Raw genomic sequence first — 18279 nt, 5'->3', positions numbered from 1 at the left:
ACCTCCTCTCGGCATTGGTGAAACAGAGGCAGGCTGACCTGTTAGCTCACGTGGAGGGTAAAGCCTCAGAGTCATCACAGTTCTTCATGCTTAAATTGGGACCATATGGACAGAAAAGGGTGGATTTTGGAAGCAAAGTTGATTGTGAAGTGTCTGAATTGGGTGGCAGTGCAGAAGACAGTGAAGATGTTAATGGAGAGGAGGAACAAAGGAGGAGAAACAGGTTCTTGTAAGAGAACAGTGAGCTGGCTTTGATGCACTGGGTTGGAGGTGCTTAGGGCATCTTGAGGAGACATCCAGTGGCAGGTCCTTATCTAGCTAAGCCATGCCTATAGGAGATGTTCCATATAACAATAAGACCCTCAGCCTGCAGTGTGCCTTTTAGTACTTCCTAAATGCACATATTTTTGTGTTGCATCAGGGTCCCCAGGAAACACCAAAAACATCCCCCCTGCCTGCCAAAAAAAAGGTATACCTTACTCAAAACTTAGGGAATTAAATCTCCGGAGATGGAGACTGGGCATCTGAATTTTTAAAGCTCCAGAAGTGATATCTATCTGCAGCTATAGTGGAAAAACATTGGCCTATTAGAAACTAGGCCAATCAAACTTTCCTTAAAGTCTTCAGAACTTGACCTGGCCAACAAATGGCAGGTGGCCATTTACTGCATCAATAATCCAGGATCATTATTCAACCTTCGACCTTTTTGGAAGCCACTAAGTTCTGACCCAGGGACCAATAACAACTTTCTTAAGCTGCTCCACTCCAGATGTGGTCTAAGGTAGACATCTCCCAGAATGGTCACAGATCTTTCTGACAACCCAAACTCCCTGGAATGGTTATTCTTGACACATGCTCTGGAGATATGACCTGAATATCCTCCTGCTTGCTCAGTCTTACTGGGCATAACTCCAGATACACCCATTGTCCACAACATCCTGCCCCCATCACCTTGATGGAAAGCCCAGACATCAAGAGCCTCTTGCTGATAATCTGGGGCCTTGAGCTCCTAGAGAAGGTAAAGGGAGTGAATGCACCCCTGATATGCACATAGCCTTTCTCTTCAGCTTTCCATGTGTCCATGTGTGCCTTACAACTTTCCATGTGAGGACCCATGACTTCCTCTCGTCTGGGAAAGGGTAGTTTCTCTTCCCACCACTGGATACCTGAAGGATAGCCAACTAGTGCAGCACAAATACTCTTACTGTTTGAACCTAAGCTCATGAGATTCATGAGGATCTCAATTTCATTTGGCAATCTCACAAGAGTTTTTCTCAGCTTAATGTTGATCCCCCCTCCCGGCAACATAGCTATTTCAAAAAATAGTTGTTTCCAAAATCCTTCAAGCCTGGGAAAAAGTCAGAATTCATTAGCAAAATAATTTCTCCCAAGGTCTGATCCTCACCCACATTTGCCTTCCCTGTTCGATGCTTAAATAGGATTGGAGGGAGGGAGGAGAAGAGAGCCTGTGAGGGTTAGACACAGGCTGGAGCTCATCCAGGGTTGTCTGGCAGTTGTCAGGGTCAGTTCAACTTTGAAAAAAGCATCTTACAGGGAAGTAGAGATCTATTTTATAGAATAAAAGTCCATCCTTTAGGTGAGCCTATACTCTCTATTCTCATCCTGTACTGACATGCTCAGAAAAGCAGCTTCATGAATATTTGGGTGCTTGAGACACAGCGGTCAACAACATGGGCCAATTCCATGGAAAAAAGGCAATGTTCATGGGAATTCATGTGTTAGGAGTTCTTCAGAAGTGAGTGTTGTGGAGCATGTGTTTGGGGGAGTGGAGAGAGGGCCCCCCGAGTTCTGACAGGATCTCCCTGAGAAAGCCATTTTTTTTAGGTGAGTCTAGGGCATGCATGGGGTTTGGAGAAAAAGAGCAGTTTGACCCCTTTAATCCCACGGTATAGGTACCACCATCTCCATCTTACAGGGTAGAGCACTGAAGTAGGAGAGAAAGTAGTGTATCTAAGGACCCACCTTAGGGGCGGGGGTGTGGCCGAGCTCTAAGGAGCAGCATACAGTTTATGACCTTCTGACTTTACCACGAATGGGTTTCCTTTTTTCTAAAAGCAACCCCAAGACTTTTCACTGACAGTATTAAAAACAAGACAATAGGCCCAAAATGGAGTTACCAAACCAAGACTTAATTACATTTTGGCCTCTCCCAGAAACGGAATCTTAAACCAGTCAACCAGGAATCACCAATCACACCAGTGAGTTGATTATGTACCTGACAGATTCCTGCCATCCCCTAAAGGAAAGTGACCTTGCCACAGCCAATCTGCTTTATGCTAGCATAACTTCCTTGTTCCCACTGCCTTCTGCCCATAGAAGTCTTTCATTTTGTACAGCAACTCCGAGCTCCTTTCTATGTGCTAGATAGACGCTGCCCGATTCATGAATCATTGAATAAAGTCAGTAAGATCTTTAAAATTTACTCGGTTGACTTTTGTTTTTTAACAAAAGTATCCTTCAGGCTTAGCAAGTGACCAGCCTTCTATTCACAGAGACTGAGTCATTCAGGCATATGTTCCAATGTCCAGTTGCACTCCAGCTCTTCCCATGACAGAGCCCAGAAAGGAATCGACATCTCATAAAGGCTCTCCTTGAACTCGAGTGGAATGACTTGACTCCTTGTATTTGCTTTAACACTGCCCTGTCTTCCCTCCATCACCCTAAAATTGAGTAGAACACTTGATACACAGGAGGTTGAGAAGACGCATGTTGAGAGCCAGCATTAGCAATTGTTCAAGGAAGCAGAGTAACGAAAGCATTAGTAAAAATTAAATTAGGACTTGAAGCCAGAGTCCTGAGACGATCTTTCCCGAAAGATATAATGTACCCTCGAGAGCCATTTTCTTATTCATGTTCTCCCACTGAGAAGATGGTGGGAGAGGACAGCACTGCTCTGCACTCGGACAGCTCAGTGGCAAATACCTCCATCACAACAGATTTGGGGGGTGGGGTAACCAGCCTTCTAATATTTTATTAGGCTAACATAAGTGCTAATCTGGAAGAGATAAAAGAAAATTTTCCTCTTTTGATTTTGGGTGTAAATCTTCACCAAATTAACAATTTTCATTTTAAAATTTGTGAATGATAAGGTATCAACTTTGCACAGTTTTAAATAAGGCTTAACTGTAAGTGCCACAAATTAGATGTGCTTAGTTAGTCCTTTGATATAGTTCTTCCACTATTAGGAGTCTACCAATGTGCAAAGTATAAGAAATGTACAAGAAAGTTTACTGCAACTGTATTTAGTTGGAAAGGGCCTAACTTTCCAATAGTGATGGTTGTTTAGTTAAATTATGGTTTATCTAGACCAGCAATTCTTGAACTTTTTTGGCTCAGGATCCTCTTACACTTAAAAATGGTTGAGGCTCCAAAGAACTTTTATGTGGGTTATTTCTATGAATATTTACTATATTAAAAATTAAAAAGGAGAAATGTTTAAGGCACAAAAATACCCAAATATATATTCCGTTAGTTGTCAGAGTGAGGACATCACTACAGCATTCAGTCTCCGAAAATCTCCACTGTGCACTCAGCAAGGATAATAAAGAGGAAATGTCTAAGTATTATTATGAAATAGTCTTGACATTGTGGATTCTTTGAGAAGGCCTGGGGAACCTCAAAAATTGCCTGGACTTTTGCCTTCATTTTGCCTTTTTTGAAAAACCCTAATCTATACAATAGAATACTATGTGACCATAAAAATGTTTACTGTATAAAATATTCAGTGATAGTGAAAATGTTCTATTTTGAATAAAGCAGACTACAAAAGAGCATAACCAGTATTAGAAAATTTAAAACAGTCTATGGCCATACCTCCCTGAACGCACCCTATCTCGTCTGATCTCGGAAGCTAAGCAGGGTCGGGCCTGGTTAGTACTTGGATGGGAGAAAATTTAAAACAAAAAAGTCATAGACACACTAATTCGTGAGTCTATACCAATACAGACCTTTAGATGGTAAAAATATAAAATATATACAATATATATACACATATAAATACACAAAGATATAAAATATAAAAATGAAAACACATATTTCTTTTTCTGTTTTCCTGTGCTTCTTGCACTGAGATTCTTCTTTTGCAGTTAGCACAAGATATACTCAACAAATACACACATATTGCCTATTTATTGCCACCCTGAGTTTTCCTTCCCAGACATGAAAATTTCAACTCAGTAACTTTAGGAAAGATGTCATCCAGAAATATCAAAGATAAGGTATGAATTTTGCACTGCTGTAACTAAGGCCTACCTGTACATTGCCTTTGCCTTTCAGAGTGTGGTCTGTAGATGACAGCAGCGTCACCTGGGGCCTGCTAGAACCATGGCCTCCACTGCTACTCAAGACCTGCTAAATCAGACCCAGGTGATTTAAGGTGACCCAGATGATTCATGTAACATGAAAATGTGAAAAACTCTGGTAGTGCAGGAGGAATTACCTGGGAGCTTAAAAATGGGGAATGGGGGGCACCTCAGTCAGTTGAGCATCCGACTTCCACTCAAGTCATGATCCTGCAGTTTGCAAGTTTTGAGCCCGAACGTTGGGCTTGCTATTGTCGGTGCAGATGCCGCTTTCGATCCTCTGTCCCCCCTCCCTCCTCCCTCCCCACTTGTGCGCGCGCGCGCGCGCGCGCGCGCGCGCGCGCGCGCGCGCGTGTGTGTGTGTGTGTGTGTGTGTGCGCGCACACACACACTCTCTCACTCTCTCAAAAATAAATAAACATTTAAAAAATGGGGAATGGAGGGGGCACCTTGTGGCTCAGTTAAGTGTCTGACTCTTGATTTCAGCTCAGGTCATGATCTCATGGTTCATGAGATTGAGCTCCATGTTGGGCTCTGCCCTGACAGTGCAGAGCCTGCTTGGGATTCTCTCTCTCTCTCTCTCTCTCTCTCTCTCAAAAATATGCATTTTTTAAAAAATGGGGAGTGGGGAAGGTCTGCATGGTGGTGTTTTGGGTTTGGTTTTGGTTTGTTTTTGTCTGATACTCCGATGGGATTGTAATGTGCATCTACTGCTGAGAACAACTACTCTCAGGCAAGGGCCTGGCTTCAACCTGAAAAAGAACAAGACTGTCACCTCCAACCTCCACATGCTTCCATGCAATGTTCCCTGCTGCAACATGTTGGTGCTCACCCTGCCAGCTCCCAGATCATAGAAATTTCACAGGGATGGTGGAGCTGGATGGAGCAAATGGCTGGGTTCCAGAACAAGGAGAAAATAAGGTATTTGCTGCTGCCCTGAAGAGCTCTAAGGCCATTTGATCTGTAAAGTTACAGTGACTTCATGCATGGGCATGGGCGTCGTGGCTGTTATTTTATTTGCTTCCCACAAAATACTTCGAAAGAGAATTCTGGCAAATTTTTGAAATGATTTTTTGAGTATTCTCATCAAAAGCCAGGTTTTTGTACCTGCAGACATTGTCCAGCTTTACCACAAATCCTACTTTGCATCAAACACCTCTTCATTCCAGAAGGAGGGGGCTATGGATCACCTCAGGTACCAACCCCCGTCATTCAGCAAGTTTCTGAGGTCTTGGCCTGTGCCAGGGACTGGGCCACAGTTCCGGGACTCTGTATGCTTGACTTTCTCACTGCTTATCTGCACTTTTCCTCACCCCTGGGGCCTCCCCAGCAACACTCACCTTCTCACTCCTGCCCTAGGATGGCTTCCTCTGCTCTTGCTGGGGGCCCGGGTCAAGCCTGTCTTCCTTCTTGAGGCCTTCTTCCATGGCCCTGTGTTCTTCCCCTCTGGGCCAGCACCACCTTGGAAGATACTGGTTTAACTCGGGATGAAGTCTAAATTTTCCACATGCGTGGGGTTATTCTCTCCTTTGGTTTACATTTCCTCAAAAACGTATGCAGAGTGCTTACAGCACAGTGCCTGGAACATAGTAAACTTTCAGTAAATGCAGCCTGTTACTTCAAGGCATAGATGACACATTACCCGCAGTACCAGCTTATAGGAGGCTGTGGGTGGGCCAGTGGGCTGATTCAGTCACAAAGTAACAAAACTTAAAGAAAGCACACATCATGGAAATATAGCTATTTTATTTATAAGGCTTTAATCACCCCAACAAGTTACATTTAAGATCATTTACTTAAAAATGGACCACGATTTTTAACAATAAAACATCCCTAGGGCACCTGGGTGGCTCAGTTGGTTAAGCGTCCGACTTCAACTCAGGGCATGATCTCACGGTTGGTTAGTTCCAGCCCCACATCGGGCTCTCGGCTGACTGTGTGAAGCCTGCTTTGGATCCTCTGTCTCCCTCTCCCTCTCTCTCAAAAATAAACAAACATTAAAAAAAATTTTTTTTTTTAAAATAAATCATTCCCTATGTTTAAGATGCCCCACAAAACATGCTGAGACTATGTGTAAGAGCTTAAGGAAGATACAGAGAGCATGTCCTAAGCCATGTTCAGGTGCATCCATTTAAACAATACGGAGGAGCTCTGCCCAGGGCACATACATACCAATTCTAATGTGAAAAGCAGCATGTGGACCTCAGAACAGTCCTCCCACTTCCTCCCTGAAAACCAGCACAAGGCAATCGAACTCTGTATTTGTTTCCTAGGGCTACAATAGCAAAGTACCACAAAGTTGGTGGCTTCAGCCACAGAAATTGTCTCAATTCTGGAGTGTAAAAGCCCAAAATTAAGGTGTTGGCAGGCCTAGGTCCTTCTGGAGGCTCTGAGGGAGAATCTGTTCCTGCCGCTCTCCTAGCTTCCAGTGGCTTAGTGGCAATTCCCGGCATTCTGTGTTCGTGTGGCATTCTCCCTCTGTGTGCAGCCACATCCAAATTTCTCCAGAAGACCCATCCTACTCTAGTATGACCTCATCTTAACTAAGTACATCCACTCTATTTCCAGATAAGGTCACATTCTGCTGTATTAGGTTTAGGATTTCAACATACGAATTTTTGGAAGACAATTCACCTCACAACGAACTCCTAAAACACAAGTTACAGTTGGTAATCCCGACCACCCCCAACACCCTACCAATCTTCTTTAAAATCAAAGTGGCAAATTCTCGGATCAAAGCAAACTCCAGGGGATCCAAACGGGTGCTTATAGAGAAAATACCAGAAATGTCGTATTCATTGCTTCAGGAGAATTGCTTGCCCGGCAGATAAGCAGTTTTAGACTGCCACCACCTCTCATGTAAACTGTGTCTGAGTCTTGGCAGGAAGGCATGGCCCAGCTTCACCTGCATGCACCCTGACACAGAGCCCTGTAAAGTCCCAGGACATAGACGGTAAAGAGAGCCAAACATCCTGCTCTCTCACTTTCCAAAACAAACTATGTCATTTTCAGGAGTGCATAAAGGGAATGAAGGACTTACCAACCCAGAGCACACAAAATACAGCCATATAACGCTCAAGTGTCTCCAAAGCACAAGTACTTCTGAATAGTGATTTCATTCCTGCAGAAACCAGAACTCCAGCCAGTAGTTGTTCTACATGGTCACCACTAGGGGGCAGGCCATTAATACGTTCCTGTCAAACCATTTGCTCTGCAAAAGTTAATAAACGAAGATAAGTTCCAGATTTACAAGACCAGTGCCCTAAACCCTGAGCTAGGGAGCCTATAAGCTCCAGATTTAAAAGGAGTCTTTCTAGTTGGTTTTCTCCCACATACATTGCAAGTACACATTCAAAGAAAAGCAACAACATGGGAAGCACTATCTTGTTTGCATGCTGTTTTCTTTTTTAGAATGTATTTGCACAGTAAGAAACTCTTAAACTAACCTGCTCTTCCTTCAGGTATTCTCCGATCGGGAGCTCCTAGAAGTAAATTGGGGCCTCCACTGGCCAGTGCAGGTCCCAAGGAGTTTGATTTGGGTTAACGGATACCAGGAGTGGACTAATTCAGGCATCCTGTCATGGGTGCCAAGCTTTTAAGAGAAGTACTCATCATGAACAATCCAAAGGAAGCTGTATTTAATTCTTCAAAATTACAGAAGTCCTAAAAACTAGCACTTCTATGATTTTATAAACTCGACCTTTGTCACAAACTCTTCCAAAAAAGAAGGCAAAGGAAGTCTAAAGTTGGCGTTGGTCTTTGTTCCGAGTTTGGCTTCTCTTCTCTAACCCCTACCCCTACCCAGAGACATCCGCCTTATCTGTCGTCATATATAGATTTTATGTCACCAGAAGGCCAAAGTTAGTATATTTCCAGGCAAACACTATATTTTTCCCTCAAAGACGTGGCTTCTCACTGCTGAGAGGGCAGCACCTCCGAGCAGTCCCATGACCTCACTGGAGTGTGCTGGCCATGAACCCTCGTTGGCCAGTGTTCATGGAGAGGTTGCCAGTTCTTCCTTGGAGGTCTAAACAGGATTTCCCTAGAGAAGGAGGGCTTCACTGAACAAATGACAAAGAGAGCTGCAGAGGGCCAGCCAGGTCACTGGGCTCCAGCTCCTCATTGTTCAGCCCCCGGCTTCCCAGGGCTCCTGTCCAAGTGAGCCGGAAACTGACACTCAGAGGGACTCCACAGAACTGCAGAATGACCCCACTCCTGCCCACACAGACCCAGGGCATGAATGAGGAAACATTCTGCACAATGAGGCCAAGAGATACTTTTCAAAATCTCCTGGAGAGAAGGAAGACTGGGACCTACAGTAGGGAGAAGGCTGACAGAGACATCAAGGTTTACTCCTTGGGAGGAGAAAGGAGGGAGAAAAAATAGAGGGACTGACTTCTCTTTTAAGTGCTTTGTGATGCAAAATTCTTTTATTCCTGTGTTCGTTTTTAAAAATGGTATTAAATATTTTTAAATCATGGAAGCAATGATTTTGTCGTAAGCAAACAATACAGATAAAGAGAAATTTAGGAACCATCCTGCAGGAATCTACCTTCAAAACAGGAAGAAACTTCCTGTAAGCCCTGAGTTTTGTGGACAAAGCATCCTTTTACATCTAAGCTAGAATTTTCTTTGTTGGCTCTGTGTCTGCTGTGAGCAAGGAGGGCCAATCACCTCACAGAGGTACATAATCCCTACCAGCACAGCTAAGAAAACTCAGTAGGGACTGTTTATCTCCAATTGCCACTGACAACTTTCTCTAAAGTCAAAATAACATTTTGGTCTCAAATATCCAGGGAAATGAGGTAAAACGTTTCTCAGACAAGTCTTGGGACCTACTTGGGTCTCTATGAAACTTCACATTTTGTTTGATCTTTGAAAAAAGTCTAATAGTTTTAAAGACAAGTCTTTCGACAGTGGTAATTCACAATGAAAGGACATTTACAATAGCATTTTTCAAATGGGTTTTTAAGATTCTTATTCTCAGGGACTACTAGCAATTATTTTCTTAGAAAAAAGTTGTGAATATTACCAAGATAATGAGTCCTGAATTTCACTGTGCATTAAATTTTTAACGGGAGCTTCTTAAAAGCATAGGCTCTGGCTCATGCCCTCCCAAACTGCCAGGGGCAAGGCCTGATGATCTGCATCCTACGTGGTCCCCAGGTGACTGTGACCAGCAGACAATGACCTCAAGGACAGACAGTTCCTACATACCCACCTCTCTATCTACACCCAGTAGCACAAAGGGACTTTTCCCTCCCCAACCCCGAAATGTTCCTTTCCCCCTTAGAGAGCTGATCAGAGCAGTACTTCTCAAACTGTGCATCCAAGACGCACAGCATCACCAGGGAACTTGTCAGAAACGCACCTCCTAAATCAGAAATTCTGGGGATGGGGCAAACCCAGTAATCTGTTTCGGCAAGCCCTCTGGTTGATTCTGATGCCCGTTAAAGTCTGAGAGCCACTGGATTTGAGAATTCTGCAATTCCAAGACAAGTAATGAAGAAAGACAGAACTCCACGTAAGGTAGAACCAGTTTATTAATGACAGCCTTAATTACAACCACTCTCAAGTGTAAAAAATAAAGGGTGACTAATTAAAATTTAGAACGCACTTGGACTTGCCGTTTGGCCTTTCACTGGATGTGCCAAAGGGAGGGGATCCTGCCTGATTCTGAATCAACTGGTCAGAGGGAGTTCACCGGAGAATGAGGTAATAAAGACAAGAGTGCCAATTGCGGGGCTCGAGTCTTCTCCGTGTTGGAATGACATTACAGAATGACAACTGCGTGGGGGCAGAGATGACAGAAAATCATCTTACAGCCAGAAGATGGAATGAACATCTCTAACTACACAGAGACACAAAAACACACATGCAGCCACACACACACCCACACTCTGGAGACAGTTTTCAAAGAATTTCTGTCTTTTCTCTGAGCAGATTGACACGTTCATCAGCCACAGCGATGCAACATGGGGCTAAAACAGAAAAGCTTGCTAAATTTCCACAAAGCATGCTAGCTGCCCAGTTTTGTGCTGGCAAGTGTGGCATCACCATAAAATGTACCTGTGGTTTTCCCGCCGTTCCACAGGCTGATGTCTGCTCCCCAGGAGAGTGGCATCCTGGTGGATACCAGCTGGATTAAAATGTGGGGGCAGGACTCGTCCCTCCCCACCTTCGTGGGGGTAAGGACGAGCGGCAGCACCTGGAAGTGGTGTCCGACCTTGGGTCACAGAACACTTGCCCCATCAATGCCCCTCCCTCCTAAGTATTTGTGCTTTGTTACCATCCTGATGGCTAGTCTGCACTAGGAGGGAGCTCTGGCCATGCTTTTTTGTTGTTGTTGTTGTTAAATAAAAGCAAAATAAAACCAGAAGGGGGAAAAGAAATTATAAAGTTCTTGATTGTGAGTCAACACTGTCTCAGCATTAGGTTCAATTCCATTCAAAGAGAAAACTGGGGGCTGCGGATGAGGCCCCGGAGACTGATGGGGTAAAGGGACTATCGAGTCTGTGGAAGCATTTACCAGTCGCTTCGCAGCCAGGGAGGACACACCACACCTCTCAAGGCCGGGAACCTATGAAGTGAAATGCCGACCAAATAACATTTATAAATGTTCGTGGGAGACATGGCAGGAAAAGGAGCTGGTGGATTCAGGTTCACAGATCATGCAGGGAGATTATACCAAAAAATTAACATTGAGCTGAGTAAGAAAACACTTTAAGAGAAACTGCATCCCAGCTCTCACTTTTGGGAGACAAAAACAAAAACGCAAAAAAAGCCAAACAAAACCCAGAATATTCCAGAGTTTCCAAAGAATCCAACAACTAATAGGGTGGGCGGGGGTGAGGGATGTTAACCAATAACCTCTTCATTAACTTCAATTTCTCCTTGAATGTCATTGATAAATAAAGCTCAGGCCTACTTAGAACAACGATCTGTCCTGCTAAAATTCAGCATCACAAAGTGTCCTGCTGCCCTTACTCCATGCACGTGGGATACACAACGTCCCTTCTAAGGGACACTCCAGGAGAGACCACGCATGCCCACCCGCATTACTTGCTGAATGCGGTCACAAACTCTGAACCCCGAAGACAAGCTGTTTTCTTCTTGGGATCACAGTTGTTAACAGTTCCTTGAAATGTACAGCGAAGGGGTGCCCCAAAACACCACAGCCCCCCCAGGTAAGGGGCTGAGTTTTAGGAAAGATGTACTTCTTTAGGCCATGGAACAGAAAGCAGTCCCTTCAAGGTGTGACAAAGAACAAAACTGCTTCTTCCAGCCCTCCAGTTATCGAAGTGGAGAACGAGACTGTGTGTTCCACAAATTCAGGTACATCTGGGTCCCTCACCCTCCCTTTTTTTCTTTTTTTGGTAAGTATCCATCCATAAATTCATGGCTACAGTAGAGATTCACGGCTCAACGACTTTCATACTGGTTATCTGTTTAATTCTGTCAGTGAGCAGCATTTCCCAGTTGCACCACCCCCCTCCCCCAAACCAAGTTCTTGGCAGCTCCATCAGGTGAGATTGCAAGATGCCTCTGTGATCAGGGTCCGTGCAGCATGGATTGGGTTGGGCACGCTGGAGGGGCAGGAAGGCTGGGTCTGTCCAGTGTTTTGCAGCAGCATTGCCGGGCCCTACCAGCTAGCCCTGACAGCTTCAATATCACTAACCAAATTCTGGGCCAGGCAGATCCCAAAAATCTGGGAAAGGAAGGAAAAGAGAGTCAAACAGTGAACCTCAAAACGTCATTAGGCTTTTCCTAGGTCAATGAATCTCTTTTCTTTCATTTTTAAAATTGATACATAATTCATACACTATAAAACATGCCCTAATTTTAAAGTATACACATCAGTGGTTTTTAGTATATTCACAAGGGTGTACGACTATCACCACTGTCTAATTCTAGAACATTCCATTACCTTGAAAAGAAACTCTGTACCTATTCACAGGCATTCCTCTTCTCCCATCCCTCGCAACCACTCAAGATCAATCCTTTTGATGACTTGACTAATATTCCATTCTATGGATAAACCACATGTTGTTTTTCCATCAGCAGCTGATGGACATTTACACTGGTTCCACTTTTTTGTTATTATGAATAGTGCTGCTATGGATGTCCCTGTACAACTTTCTAGTGAGCAGATTTCCAGTTCTTTTCGGAGTGGAGTTGCTGGGTCACAATGGCAACTCCGTTTAACTTTCCGAGCAAGTGCCGAATTGTTTTCTACAGTGACTCTATTGTTTTCATTCCCTTTAACAATGTATTACGGTTCCCATTTCTCCACATCCCTGCCAAGACTCATCATTGTCTTCCTTTTTAATTATATCCATCCTAGCATGTGTGAAGTGCTAGGTCATTGTGGTTTTGATTTAAACTTCTCAAATATCTAATGATGAGCATCTTTTCATGTGCTTATTGGCTATTTGTTACTTTCTTTGGAGAAATATCTATTCAAATTCTTTGCCCATCTTTAGATTGGGCTGGTCTTTTTATTGTTGAGTTGTTCTTTATATATTCTAGACTTTGGACCCCTATCCGACACAATGATTTGCAAGTATTTTCTCTCATTTTGTGGGTTGTCTTTTCTTTCTTATCATTTTTAGCACTCAAATTTTAAAATTTTGATGAAATCCAACTTATGTACTCTCTGTGGTTGCTTGTGCTTCTGGTGTCATATATAAGAAAACACTGCCTAATCCAAGGTCACAAAGATTTACACCTACGCTGTCTTTAGCTTTAGCTAAGAGTTTTATAGCTTTAGCTCTTAAGTTTAGGTCTTTGAGCTATTTTGAGTTAATTTTTATATATGGTGTGAGGTAGGAGCCCAAATTCATTCTTTTTACCTATAGGTATCCAGTTGGTCCAGCACCATTTGTTGAGAAGACTATTCTTTTCCCATTGACTGATCTCTGTTCCCTTGTCAAAAACCAACTGACCATAGGGGCACCTGGGTGGCTCAGTTGGTTAAACATCTGACTTCAGCTCAGGTAATGATCTCATGGTTGGTGAGTTTGAGCCCTGTGTCAGGCTCTGTGCTGACAGTTCAGAGCCAGGAGCCTGTTTCAGATTCTGTATCTCCCTCTCTCTCTCTGCCACTCCTCTCCCCTCACGCTCTCTCTCTCAAAAATAAACATTAAAAAAATTTTTTTTTTTTTTAAATCAACTGACCATTGACATAGGGCTTATTTCTGACTTTCAATTCTCTTCCACTGATCTGTGGATCCAACCTTATGTACCATCTTGATTACTGCAGCTCTGTAGTAAGTGTAATTGGAAAGTGTGAATTCTCCAACTCTGTTCTTTTTCAAATTTGTTTTGCTATTCTCGATCCCTTGCATTTCCACATGAATTTTAGGGTCAGCTTGTCCATTTGGGGGCGGGGTGGGGGTGGGAAGGCAGTTGTAATTTTGAAAGGGATTGCATTGAACCTGTAGATCAATTTGAGTACTGCCACCTTCACAAAATCAAGTTTTCCAATCTATGAATACGGAACGGCTTTCCATTTATTTAGGACTTCTTTAATCTCTTTCAACCACTGTGCCTCATTTGTGACCCTCTAAGAAAAGTATTACATCTCTACAAGATAAAAACCTCAGCTCTTGGGGCTGCTTAGGAGGAAAAGTGGGTGTCTTCCTTCCCTCACTAGCATTTTGACAAGGTGGTCCAGAGAGAGAACAGAACACTGGATGTGTGTGAAATTCTAAAAAGTCTTAATGTTGCCACTGGGATCTACTTCTGACCATTCCTACCTGCCCCAACTGTCACAATACAGTATTATTTTGCCCATGGAAACACTGGAATGTCAGCAGACAACTGCTAACCCAATCAATTTCTCCATCTTGGAAAGGAAAAAAGATTTCCTGAAGTATTTCAGGATAGTAGCATCTAAAATGGGCTTTAAATAAAATATAAACCCAATAGTTTAGGTCTGTTTCCCAGCCTTCCAATGTGTCTTAAAAATTGTAATGTTAAGGTGATTAAGCAGAGCTCCTGTCCTGGGAAGGGCTCTCCCAGAGCATCATTTCTCTGTGACATCCATAAAGGAGCCTGGTCTTACCTGTAGCAATGCAATGCCTATGAAAATACCAGCCACGATGGTTAAATTGTCCTGCAACCACTTCTCAAACTGGGGCACACAGCCTTTCGTGTAGATAACAATCTGCTGGTCAACTTCCTTCGCAAGGGAAGAGGAGAGCACAGTGTCACCATGCAAGTTCAAAAGCTCCTCAGAAACACCCTTTGTGCTAAGTGACAAGATGAGATTCCACTTACTGGTTTTTGCCTGGCATCATAGCCACACTGAGTGTTGATGACATCTTCCTGGGGAGGAAGAAAACAGAAAAGTGAAATTCACTCAATAGACAGGAAGCCCACCTAAGAATTAGCAGAAGATCCCTGTTAAGTGTCGTTAATAAACTGCGTGCTTAGGCATGGAGATGTCCTAGGTACCATGTTAAACGCTTTTATGTATTATCCTAAGTAATTGTTATAAAAATTCTCAGAAGTAAGTATTAAAATATGCCTTCTTTTTTCCAAAAGAAGAAAACTGAGGCTCGGGAAATATAAGAAAAGCAAGCATGTTATTGACAACTTCAGGAAGCATATGGGGTTCAGAAAACTAAGACATAGATAAAACCATGGTAAAGGGCACACTGACTATGTTTACTTATGCTCTTTTGGCGGGGGGACTTCTGCTTTTTAATCTATATACTTCTGTATCACTTAAAGGATTTTTCAATGAGAATGCATTACTTTAATAATTAAAAACAAAACAATGTGCTGACAACACATCACATGGACAGACACCCTGACATTTCACAGGTCTGACAAGAAACGTGGGTTCTGCGGTTTTAGGTTTATTTTTTCCCCTCTGCAGGGTACGGGGTGGATTTTATTAGCTTGGCATTTATGGAATGAAAACTCTCTACCCAGAGTATCTGTAGTCAAAAGGGGACCATAATGCCTTCAGAGACGCTTCATACTTCTGATGGAATGTTAACACAGGGCAGGAGCTGGAGACAGAATAATTTGCACCTGCCGGCCAGTACCTGCGTGGGCACCCAGGGCTCTGTACTGGGTGCTCTCCTGCCTGTGAGCCCTCCTTAGAGGAGAGAGCATGAAACTAGCCAGTAGGAAAGGTGGACTTCCTGGCAGGGTCTCAGAGCAGGGAAGCACAGTCCTTTCTGATTCTCAGTCTCTTTCAGACCAAGAGTAATAGCCCGGAGACCCCTCAGAAGCCCTCAGAGAACTACTTTTCCACCCGAAGACCACGGCCTCTTTTAAAGAGCCCCACACCTTACACCCTCCATGGGGAAATTGCTGACGAGTTCAGTGTCCCTCACTGGGCTCCACTTGATTTCGAGAAGGGCGGCCTGGAGGAGGCTGCCTGGACTGATGTCCCAGAAGGCCGAAGAGTGGGGGATGGACATGTGCAGAAGCAAATTCTCCCGCTTGTTCTAACATTCACTCCTGGCTTTTAACTTACGACAAGACACTTGCATCTCAAGACATCCCATATCCCAGTCACATGATTTGACCCAAAATACAACCAAAGTCATGGTAGAAGGGGTTATGCACAGGTGTAATATTTTATCTTTTTCTCAAATACCAACTACAGTTATTATCATCATTGCAACTGAAAGTCCAGGCAGCTGCGGTCTTCCTACCTAGTGGATGAGCCCTATCCTACCTCAAACTCCTCTCCTATCCATCCCTAATATCTCCCCCAGAACCAAGTCAGGATGCAAAGGATCACTAACCCCAAACCAATGCAGGGAGCTCTCACCTAAGAGCATCCTTCTCACAGAGAAGGAATTAGAGACACCACAGGCAGGCTTCCTGGGTCTGAAGCTCGGCTCCTCACTTGCTAGCAATGTGAGCTTGGGAAAGTTAATTAAACTCTACCGGCCTACATTTCACCCAAAGAGGGAAGATAATGGTGGTATCCGCCAGGAGGAACATTCTGAATTTTATTGAGCCAACTCACAAAAAGACTGAGACTAGGAACCAGCACGTACTACTAAATTAAGGTCAGCAATTATTACCCCTACTGGGAAGATCTGAGCACTGTGCCCCCTACAGGAGCTACAATTGGGAATGAGCACGTGAGAAGAGGCTTCGAGAAAAAAGTCACTCTGCTCATCCCCCCAAGCCCCCCACCCCTGCCCATTCTCGGTGTGACGTGTGGAGCTGGCCAACAGTCTGCTGGCCTTCACTTACTGCGGGGTCTTTAGTACAGCAGGAGAATGGCACACCGCATCGCTCTCGACTTGCATTGGAATCTGTGCAATTGAAGTAAATATTTAGGTTCCAATCATCAGCTCCAAAAGCCCCACAGCACTGCCACTAGAGCAAACAGGAGAGAATTAGAACATCTTGACTTGGAGGCGACCAGGCGCCTATACTCACGACCAAACGACCGACACCCAGCTTCCGCCAGCTCTAACCTTCTTTTCTGTCTCAGAATTTAGTTGTAAACCAAACTAAACCTAAGCAGCTCCTATAAAAGCTTTCAAAGTGATTAAGGCCCAAGATTTGTAAGATGTGTTAGCATCTGATTTAAATGATTTAGGAGACCCATGGTGTTAGGTGGAGGAAGGGGAGGAGCTGCTCAGGAGCAGGCTCAATCAGAACAAGGTCTGCCTGGCTTGGGTACGTGGAGGAACATTCTAGAAGGATAAATAAGACACTGAACCCTGACTGTGCCTGAAGGAGGCAAGTGGGGTTATGGGTGGGAGAGCTAGAGGCTTACTGTCTAAAAATTGTGGTCTCTACCGCATTAAGGGTTTTTAAAAAATCCTTTTTGTTAAGGTATAATTGACATACAATAAACTGAACATATTTAGAGTGTACAACTTTTTTTAATGTTTATTTATTTCTGGAGAGAGAGAGAAAGAGAGAGAGAGACAGAATCCAAGCTGTCAGCACAGAGCCCGACATGGGGCCCGAACTCACAAACTGCGAGATGGTGACCTGAGCTGAAGTCGGACACTTAACTAGCTGAGCCACCCAGGCACCCCTTAAACTGTACAATTTTATAACATTTGACATACGTATACATTTTTAAACCATCACCACAATCAAGATAGTGAACATGCTCATTACCCCCAAAAGTTTTAGAGGCTTACTTTTCATTATATATGTTACTACTCTGAAGTTTTTAAAGAGCATGTATTTACATTTTCAACTTAAAAAATTTAATGATCCAGCAGCCGCTAGGTGGCTCAGTCAGTTGAGAATCCGACTTTGGCTCAGGTCATGATCTCATGGTTCATCAGTTCGAGCCCCACCGTGCTGAAAGCACAAAGCCCACCTCGGATCCTCTGTCTCCCTCTCTCTCTGCACCTCCCCCACCGGCGCTCTCTGTCTCAAAAACAAATATTTAAAAATATGTAAATGCACTTAAAAAAAATTCAATCATCTAATTAAAATGTATATAAAATGAGCAGTTAAAGTCAGTGAGTCTCAAATGGGGCCTGGTTCGAGAACTGCTTGCTCCAGAAGCCAACTTCGTCACTCCCCTCAAATGGACTAGCTCTACCTCTCAAGAGTTAAATCATCAAGCCTTGACCATTTTAAGGCTTTCAGGACCAATAGCTACTTCAACACATTAAACTCCATAACAGAAAAATAAAATCACATGAAATAACAGGATTTCCATATAAAGCAGACAGCATTTCAAGAGAACGTGTGCACGCATGTTCTTCCAACCCGTCTGGTCCTTTGAGGGCTTGGGTTGTGCGTCTCAAGGTTTTCCTACAAAGCTTCATCAGATCTGTCACGCAAACTAGTCAGTGATGACATTTGGCAAGGTGTGAGCTTGCATCCATTATGACCTAACAAAACACTGAAGTCTGCTGAGGAGATGAAACAGGGCTTAATTTCACACCTGAGGTTCAGCTTACTCGAGGACGGTCATTGATGCTACTGAACAAAACCAACACAACTC

General features: G+C 43.7%; 1 protein-coding gene across 1 annotated transcript in view; it reads right to left on the bottom strand.

Annotated features, from left to right (window-relative positions):
• Nucleotides 1–9847: 9847 nt before the first annotated feature.
• Nucleotides 9848–18279, bottom strand: part of TSPAN5 (tetraspanin 5) — a 175087-nt gene continuing 166655 nt past the window's right edge. The window contains exons 5-8 of the mRNA XM_007080976.3: nt 16551–16676; nt 14604–14651; nt 14389–14505; nt 9848–12030 (exon numbers count right to left, since the gene is read on the bottom strand). Of these exons, the coding sequence (XP_007081038.1) occupies nt 11965–12030; nt 14389–14505; nt 14604–14651; nt 16551–16676 (357 nt within the window). The 3' untranslated portion in view covers nt 9848–11964. The remainder of the gene's footprint in view (nt 12031–14388; nt 14506–14603; nt 14652–16550; nt 16677–18279) is intronic.

The sequence above is a fragment of the Panthera tigris genome, chromosome B1, assembly GCF_018350195.1.
Source record: "Panthera tigris isolate Pti1 chromosome B1, P.tigris_Pti1_mat1.1, whole genome shotgun sequence".
Classification (NCBI taxonomy): Eukaryota; Metazoa; Chordata; class Mammalia; order Carnivora; family Felidae; genus Panthera; species Panthera tigris.
This window is presented reverse-complemented; position numbering and strand designations above follow the sequence as displayed.